A 9,691-nucleotide genomic window follows, 5' to 3' on the forward strand; every position below is an offset into this window, starting at 1 on the left:
CAACAAGGAGTGCAAGAGGAGTCAATGGGAGAGCACCTCCTGTTGACACACCACAGTAAAGACACCATGCTAAGTAGGTCTGAGTGCATCAGTTTAGATCGATCTCCTCTGGTAATGTAAGCCAGCCCTCAGTGTCAGCGCAAACAAGGTTCAAGTTATCCGTAAGCTCAGCCATGTTGGACCATGGTTACTTCAGACAGCAGGCCTTCAGAGGAATGAAACTAGCCCTTAGGCCTCCTGCCCAGCAGGGGGAGAGATGTCCTTTTTACAAGCACCGAGGGTATGTGTACCCAACAAAAGCTATTCCCGGGCTGGCCGAACTGAGTGAGTGTGACTCGAACTAGTGCAAGGAATGATACATGTGATGATAGTGCAGCATAGGCTTCAGGGTGGGATTGCGAACTCGGTGCCTCTTCAGGGTCCATGCAAGGCCCTCACAGTTCTTCGCTGGTGGTGTTACCATTGCCAACTGGATTCATGCTAATGATTTCTAATGAATATAGGTTGGAACTCCCTGGTGCGGTACCCTCAGCTGAACAGTTCTGAACAAAGGAGTTTTCAGAGCATGGGAGGTCAATCTGCCCCACTGCTCACAGACTCTGGGCTCTCCCAGGGTCTGTCAGCAGAGGCCTCCCCCGCCCACCACTGCAGGGCTCCTGGGCCCGGGGATGGCAGGGCTACCACCACCCAGGGCCAACCCAGGCTGCTGGGCTCCTGGCTCTGCCCTGGTCCCTAAGCTTCTAAAGCTCTTTGGTCCAAGGACTCTCTGGTCCAGCAACGTCTGTGATCCTGCCAGACCATGGATGTTGCCAGACCAGAGAGGTTCAAACTTGTACCTCAGTGGAATTCAGTGAACTTCCCCCTGCCAGGAAGGGGAGGATGTGCCTTGGATAAAAATCCCTCTGTAAGTAATGCGTATTTATTATTGGTAAGACACTGCAACTACCTGCAGCAGGGACAAAGTCTTTTCTAATGACCAAAATATTCAGAAAACGTCATTCTGGCTGTTACTGCTGTATCCACCAAGTCAACAATTATCAATGCTGTAAACTACTAGGAACACGCTCCCGGTTATAGCTTGAATGCCATGAGTTCCCATGGCAATTGGTGATTTCTGTTCTCTACTTGCTTGTTGCGATTCAGAAATCATAATTATGAGAAGAGGTGGATATATTTGTTTGCTGTAATTGCCCAAGCAAATGTCATTGTAACTCCCTGAACTTGCTCTTCCTTAGACAAACATGAATATCGAATGTACTCTTTAAGAGTCTCCATCTATTATAACCATTTAAAGATGCATTTGCCTGGAAAACAATCACGTCTTATTACATAAGAAGTATTTTCAGGGACTTCAGACTTCCAACTGAGCACTTTCCAAAATGGCCAAGCGAGGAGTTCCAAGTTATTTATTCACTTACTGATTACTGTAATCCTCTTGATTGTCTGTATGAATGCTCGCTTGAGCTCATGCCTTTGCTTTTCTCAAGAGTGCACGCATTCTGTAGTTTCTAAAACTGTCCAGCACCACTTTCAATAAGCATGTGTACACTTATAGAGAGTGCATGAGATCTGTGACCAAGGATGCTTAACATTGCAAAGGGCCTAATTTTGATCCTCATTTCAAACACTCACAGTACTTCAATGGTGTTTGTATCTAGGTCCAGGGTTGGGTTTCACGTGATCCCCCTTTTTCCCCCCAGTCTTTCTTGTTCGTGCCTTGCCCAAAACTGTTAAGAAAATCTGAAGCAGAACAGAAAAGAGAACCCAAGTTTCTCGTTTTTATGATTTAACTACAAATCTGTCTTTTCTCCAACTTGCAAAATTCATTTTTCAGGCCTCTTCCCAAAATGGGTTCAGATTCCAGCCCTTGCAGAAAATATGTGGCTGTTCACATCAGGGTATTAGGTTGGATCACATGCGGCCTAATTGCACACATTGAAATCAGTGGTAAACCCCCCACACAATCCAAAATACTTCCCAGAGGTGGTCTAAATAGTACTTAGTCCAGTTGTCAGTGCAAGCGACGGGATTAGATGACCTCTTGATGTCACTTCCGATCCAGTAATTCTGTGGTTTACTAGGAGCAGAGTTAGGCCTATGCTGAGGACTTTGAAAATCTCACCCCTACATTTTTGTGTGTCTCATACCGGTTATGCCACTCCAAGGATATGTGTATTACACTGAGCATAGAATGTGCAACAGACTGTATTTTAATAAACAATAATAATGCAAACAGCATAGTTGGTTAAATGATGGAGAGAGATGAAATAATGGAGAGAGATGAAAAACCCGTGTGTTTTTGATCATGTCCCAAGTGTTGAGTCAATAGAAAACCACCATTGACATCAGTAAGTTTTAGATTAGGCCTTTCTTCAGTATATCCTAGAACACAAATTTTAAAGGTACACATTCAGATAGAGAGGCGAGGAGTCCTGTGGCACCTTAGATAGAGATTCAGATAGAGAGAGTATTGGCTATATTGTGGTTTATGGGATATTTTAGTGATCCTATAGAAAGGACCCAAGTGATCTGACTTTGGAAGTAATTGAGATTTGCTGATCAACCAACTAAAACATTCCATGATCCTTAATTAGCCTATACTTAAAAAAAAATTAACCTTAGCTCTCAATAGTGAGCTGCATAAGAGAAGACATCTTGTTCAAACTTCCTACATTATCTGATTCGCTCCCTTGGAATTTCTTTGAGACTAATGAAAATAATGATGAAATTTAGTTACTGGAGAATAAATCCAATTCACATAAAATATACTTAATATATACTTATAATTACTTCAGTGGAGCATCTTGCTGGACACAATTTACCAGCTATGACACTGTTTCTGATTCGGGTGTTTTCCACCCTTATGAGTTTTTCAGTGGTAATGGAGTTGAGAGATGTCACCTTGAACATTCACTAATTTTCTTTGTCATTGAAGGAGCACAGAATACAGTAACACCAGTGATGGGTTAGTGTTTAAAAGGCTTTCTGTTATAAGGACCATAGGCAGAGGTGCTTTTTATCTAGAACCTTTTGTGTCGAAGGCAACCAATATAAAAATTCAGGCAAGGAGGACAGTGTCTATCTTGTAAAATTCCAATGTGCAACTCTTGATTGAAAAGCCCTTCTAGATGTATACTTGCACTGCTGTTGCATGTAGCTGTTTTTATAGACAGCAGAGAGAAATTCTGTCAGCTTTATTTTCCCATTTATTATTGTCTTTATCAAAGGCATACTAAATATTTAAAGGGTTGGAGGGACCATCGTTGCACACTCGATGTTGAGATAAATACTTAATCGTTACCTGGTAACAGAATTCTCCTTTCAATTGCTGGATTTATTAAAGATGAGCCAATGCATTTTCCTCTCAGGCACATTCTTTAAAAATGTATTTGATACCTTTCCAGTGAAATTCCATTGCAAAGCATGAGTCTGTCTGTGACTATGGTATCTGAGTTAAGATCTTTTCTCACAAGCACCCGTTTGTTTTACAGAATCCTCCAACGCTACTCTATTGACGAATGCGGAAAAAATCGCTACAATTACAACCACACATACGCCTCAGCAGATAGCCCCGGAGCCCAGGTCAGCTCATTTTCTTGGAGGCGAGCGTGTTGACTTGCTATTTCTTTGGTTTCTTCGCAATCATCTTCATTTCCCATGAGTTGTTTTTTTTCTTCCCCCTCTCTTTTCTTCTCTCTCATTCATTTCAACAGGAACAACGCAAAACCAAAGCAGGAATCCCAGTTTGATTTCAAAGCACCCCAGGCAGCACAGGTAAGAGATGCCTTTCTCATTGACTTGTTCGACCATGCCAGCATGGTTCCAGTTCGCTCACAAGTTGTGCTGAAAGCATTCTCCCTGGAACATTTCTCTTGTGAGGCTAGATTCCCTCCTCCACTTTGTCTGGGAAAGAAGGATCACTGATTAGACCCTGAATATGCATTGATGTTGTTTCATATGACAAACGCTTCAAAGACAGAGCTGGATCAGGATTAAAAACAAAGACAAAGTCTCTTATGACAGTAATAATGTATGTGTTTGTTTACTGGAGGGTGTTCTCTGAGGAGGCGAGCCTGGCGGTATTGCTGTGCACCAATTGCTGAGAGATTCAGAGGACAAAAAAAAGACGTTTGATAAGAGGGCTATAGCGTCAGAGCGTAGACCACAGTTTCATAATGCTGGTTGGTCCAGTACATGGTCCAGCATCTTGACAGGTCCTGAATAAGGAGTTTTGTAGGAGTAGAGGAAGTTATTTCTGGCCCCCCTGCTCCCACACCGCCAGCCCCACTATACTGCCAGCTCCTGCCCCATCACAACAGCCCGCAGCTTCACTGCCGTGCCTTCCAGCCCCACTGGCCCCACTACAGCAGCCCTGTCACTGGGGCTCTCAGCCCGGCCGCCGGCTCCACCGTGGCAGCCCACAACCCTGCTGCCAAGGCTCCTGGCCCCACCATGGCAGACTGCAGGCCCACTACTGGGGCGCCTGTTCCCGTCAGCCCTGCGTCAGCCAGCCCCGCCAGAGCCCACTGTGGCTACAGCTGCCCCACCGGCCCAGCAGGGCTCCTGCAGCAGGGCTCCTGGCAGCTCTTCCACCACCAGGACTGTCTGGTCCAGGAACATCACCACAGATTTGCTGGACCAGAGTCCTGGTTTAGAGAGATTTAACCTGTGGAGAGATTATCTCATGGATACCTCCCATCCCACTGGCAATTTCAGTGATAATCACTCGCGTTGCTGACTGCGAAGTATCTTTGTGGTGATACAGCAATTACTACGCTGTGTAGAAAAGAATTGCCTGCCTTTTTAGCAGTCTTGAGGAGAAAGTGCCATCAGCTACCAAGGAATAGCTAACGCTATGGGACCTATCACCTCTTTGCTGACCGTTTACAAGCGTTCTTTGAATCACAGTTTGGGCCTTTTAGAGCAAAGAGAAGCCTTAGTAATGATTTTTTTTTATCTTTAAGATAAATGTACTGTCCCTTGTTAAATATTTATCAGGCAGGCAATAGGACAAAGTTCCACTTCTTGGTCAGTTCTATACAAATGGTCTTCCTCCTCCAGCAGGACCAAGATTTTTATACCGTTGAGCTGGAAAGAGGAGCCAAAGGATTTGGCTTCAGCCTGCGAGGTGGCCGAGAGTATAATATGGACCTCTACGTGTTGCGGCTAGCTGAGGATGGTCCAGCTGAGCGGTGTGGAAAGATGAGAGTAAGTGAATACAAAGGGAGAGTTTGGGGGGGAGGGGGAATCTATTTGCAACAAAAGTTCTTTGTTCTCAAAAAACTTCCCACCATTTTGACTTGTTCTAACAGTCAGACTAGATTTGAAGTGCCATTGTCGTGCTGATCTTTAAAAAAACGCTGCACCATTCGATATGAACTGCATGAACTTTTCTGAAAATTGTAGGGACTCCTCCCTCACTGCCAATCCCGTTGCCTCTGCTGATGGCCATGCAATGAAACAAAACGGTCGTGTTTACCAACTTGTCATTGGCCGTCTTAGGTTGGAAGCTGCACTTGCCCCTTGGTCTGTGTGTTGGCTTCCATTTGACCTCCGTCTTTTGAAGTTCAGTCAGTTGCTTATCACTCCCCGTTCCTTATTCCTGATCAAAATATAATTTATGCTATCATGTGCCAAAAGTGTCCGTCTGCTATGTACATTGGACAAACATCTCAGACACTTCGCCAAAGGATCAATGCCCACAAAACAGATATTAGACAGGATCACAAAGAAAAAACAGTTTCTTGCCATTTCAACCAGAAAGGACACTGTCTCAATGACCTAATCACCTGCATCCTACTCCAGAAGACTTTCAAATCTGCACTTGAAAGGGAATCCTCTGAACTGTCATTCATGCTAAAATTCGACACTCACCGCGGGGGGCTCAACAAAGACACCAACTACCTTACCCATTACAAAGATAGCTTCCCCAATTATCACCTCTAATACCATTAGCTCACAGACATCTACCTTTCCCCACCTCTAATATCATTAACTCATAGACATTTACCTTCCTTCTCCCCCTCCCCCCTGCATCCCCTCTGCATCCCCCTTCTGTTCTGAAATGTGATTTGTCCTTTTCATATGTGTTCATTTTTTTAAATTGTATCCTTTGGTATATATGGTTGTGACTATTTTCTTCCACTATTTGATCTGAGGAAGTGGGTCTGGCCCACGAAAGCTCATCATCTAATAAACCATCTTGTTAGTCTTTAAAGTGCTACATAGTCCTGTATTTTGTTTGAGATATAGGTGAGAGGATTATTCCAGGAGTGGTTGGGTGGGTGAGATTCTGTGGCCTGCATTGTGCAGGGGGTCAGACTAGATGATCATAATGGTCCCTTCTGACCTTAAAGACTATGAATCTGAGTCCTATTCATTCCACCCATAAGCACGTGCAAAAGTCTTTGTGGGATTGGAACCTTAAATTGGCCAGGCTCTCAGAGAAGAGGCCTATCACTTTTATAGGTCTGCAGACAACCGCTGTGATGCTGTTTATTTAAAAACTGCATGTTCGGTGTATTCTCTTCTTCCAAAAAGTAGTGCAAGAAATTTTCATATTTGGAAAGAAGGTGGTTTTTTTAAGGATAAATTTATAGCAACAGAGCTATGTAGCTAATCGTAGCACCACTGTAGCCAGTACACAATTTTTGCTTTCCTTTCCTGGTCAATTCTTGAATTTCTAATCCAGGCTGATTCATGCCATGCCTCTGTGTTCAAGTCAGCCAAGTTCCTAGACATAAACTGTTATGTAAAATACTGTGTTCCCTGAAGTGACTTGCTCAATAGGTGGTACACTGCTGGTGGAGGCTTGATTATAATATTATATTCTTCTCTTTCATCACGTTGATAGATTGGCGATGAAATTCTAGAGATCAATGGGGAAACCACCAAGAACATGAAGCATGCTCGGGCCATAGAACTGATTAAAAATGGTGGCCGCAGAGTCCGCCTATTTCTGAAACGAGGAGATGGCTCTGTACCAGAATATGGTGGGTCAAACTATGAAAACATTCCTTTCTTTCCTGGCGTCACTCCATGAATGATTTGTCTCAAGATCTGAAGCGGGGATGCTTGTTATTTTCCTTTCTCACCAGTGTCTTACCAGCCTTTGCAACATAATGGTTAATTGCCTCGCTTGTGCTGAATTTTCTACAAATTTCATCCTTTCCTTGCTTCTACGGACTTGGGCACAGTGTAAGGCAAGATCATCAAACCAGTATTTTCGGTGATCAGAGAAAATAAACAAAAACCTTATTGTCTTGACCATCCAAACAAGGAATGTTACTGAACTGTGCCAAACTGTCTCTCAGCAGTTGAATTGTTATCTCAAATAATGCTCTTCCTATAATCCATACCAAAAAAAAAAAGGGGGGGGGGGAGATCCTGAATTATTTTGAGTCAGTAGTTTATTGTTAGACGTTTTCCTTAGTTTTTCTGTACCTGTCGGCATGAAAACCAAGAAAGTTTATGGGGTTTGCCTTCAGCTAATATGTAAATATTTATAGAGTTATTTCAAAATGTTTATGCAAAAATATATATTAATTTGGCTCTCCTGATTCCTTTTCCCCCTTAAAATATCTGCTGGTATCAAGTCACTAATTTGTAAATTCTGAAAAGATTTTTGAGGTTATGAAAAGGTTTCCAAGGTTTGTCTTGAGGGAAAGGAGTTCCTTTTCCTTTTCTGCTGTGAGTTGCAGTAGAATTCCTTTTCTACACCTATCTGTTGGAATTGATTAACGAGAGTATTGAGTGGCTTAGTATAGTGTTCTATTTAATAATAATAATATTATTATTATGTCTTATTTATTTGAGATAATTGTTGAAAATTATGCCCTCAATGTAGGGCTACTCCCAACCAAAGGTCTTTGAAGTTTCTATAGAAACTGATGTTTGAAGGGATGTCTTTTCCCCCCTTATCTGGATATTGTTGTGTCAGAAGTTGTGTGTCTTTCACTCCATTACCTAAAAACAAAACAACGTTCTGCACAATTCATGAACTAGTTTTTTAATAATAATAACTAGTTCTTAATAATAAAGAATTTCCACTATCTGTTCGCAAAAAAGAATTGAGCCTAAATGTGTGACCAAATCAGAATATAGGTTTCAAATATGTACAATATTTGATAATATAAACAGGACATTGTTGGTTTACACTTCTGTAATATAAATCACCCACAGAAGGTTGAACAATAGCACTGAAATTATGTAATGCTCTTTCTACTTCTGTCTTTTCCTATACTTCTTTCAGTGTACAGTACTGTATCATATGCTAGACTTCATAAAGGTCCTGTAAATTGTGTGCTTCACTTCTCTAAATCGTTTGTCTGCTGCACTGAGGATGAAAATCCAATACCCGTTTTCTTTTGGCTAATAATACGTTGTCCCGCTAACCATACAGTTTTCAAGCAAGTATTTAATATGCAGGGGCCGCACTTGTTTTATATATATATAAATTTACATGCATCCAGATTTGTAACATTTTGGGGTTGGTTTCTTCAGTCGCGAGTGGTTACTTGGACACTGTTAAGTTCCAGTATTCTTCACATTTGATTGGAACGTGCTTCTCTCTGCAGCTGTATATTTTTGTAATGAGTTTTTTGTACTTATTTTTAATGTTGTGGTCTTTGGTGGACTTTCTTTTTTTGTTGTTGTTTGATTGTTAATGGTTTTTCTATGGCATTCTATGTCGCTGTTCCAGTTGTCTTTTAAAATGGATGAGCCTGTTGTCTGGGTTACGGAATCACCTTTTAAATGTCTAATTATGTCACTATAATAACAGCTGCTGTCTTCGCAGCTTTACCCTTGGGTGATGCCTAGACAATCATACTGGAGAAATAAACTTTCTTTATCCTGAGATAAAAGATGTAGATATTTTTTTCTTTCATCTTTGTTATGGGGAATCTAAATTTTCTACTTTTCTCTTTCTCTCTCTCTCTCACTTTTCTTGGTGCTGGGCTCTTCCTTCCTCAGCGATGATACCTCCTAATATCGCTGCATGTATGAGAAATGACAAGCTCGGGGAGCCTTGCTTCTACCTTACGGGCCATAATCAAACTACGGTTTGTAGCTAAAATCAATATTAGGTGTTTCTGTGCTGTGGCCTATTTCCCTCACATTGCTTTCCGCTTTGCTATATTTTTATATGTACAGCAATTCATTCTGAGCACCCTGCGTTCTTTGAATTGTAAGTACACTACCCCCAACGTGTTTTAAGCCTCGCTCTTACCTTGCGCAGTAGCCAGATTGCAAGAAAGCTGTGGGAAAATGGGGGTACTCCTTCCTCATCTTGATTTTTAAAAATCAACCCAAGTAATCTCCCGTGAGTTGACACAGAGCCTTTCATCTGTAAATCCTAAAAAGAATAGCACACACACACACATCCCGACAACAACACAAAAGTGATGAGAGAAGTTAAAGTAAAGGAGCTTGTACGCAAGAAAAATGAAAACTTTCAGTATTCAGCATGTGTATTGTAGTAGAGTGAAAAAAAGACAATCTCCTTTACTAAAAGTAGGTGACTCTCCAAATTTGAATTCAGGAAGTGAGCTAAAGACTCAGTAACATCATCAGAGCTCTCTTATTAAGATACTTTTTTTAAAAAATTAAGAAGTCTGCATCTCATCTCAGTGCAACTACTTTAATGTTTTGCCATATATGTAATAAATCATTCATAAGCCTCCGTGATGAA

General features: G+C 41.7%; 1 protein-coding gene across 30 annotated transcripts in view; it reads left to right on the forward strand.

Annotated features, from left to right (window-relative positions):
* Window positions 1–9,691, forward strand: part of MAGI1 (membrane associated guanylate kinase, WW and PDZ domain containing 1) — a 552,920-nt gene that overhangs the window by 541,220 nt on the left and 2,009 nt on the right. For 15 of the 30 annotated variants that reach the window (XM_075938530.2, XM_075938513.2, XM_075938515.2 and 12 more), the window contains 4 exons: window positions 3,492–3,582; window positions 3,714–3,774; window positions 5,062–5,208; window positions 6,854–6,992. In XM_075938530.2, coding sequence (XP_075794645.2) covers window positions 3,492–3,582; window positions 3,714–3,774; window positions 5,062–5,208; window positions 6,854–6,992 — 438 coding nt within the window. Of the gene's footprint in view, window positions 1–3,491; window positions 3,583–3,713; window positions 3,775–5,061; window positions 5,209–6,853; window positions 6,993–8,973; window positions 9,063–9,691 lie in introns of all 30 variants that reach the window. The other 15 variants (XM_075938517.2, XM_075938516.2, XM_075938520.2 and 12 more) reach the window with 3 other exon arrangements.

The sequence above is a fragment of the Pelodiscus sinensis genome, chromosome 11 (genome assembly GCF_052426305.1).
Source record: "Pelodiscus sinensis isolate ZL-2025 chromosome 11, ASM5242630v1, whole genome shotgun sequence".
Classification (NCBI taxonomy): Eukaryota; Metazoa; Chordata; order Testudines; family Trionychidae; genus Pelodiscus; species Pelodiscus sinensis.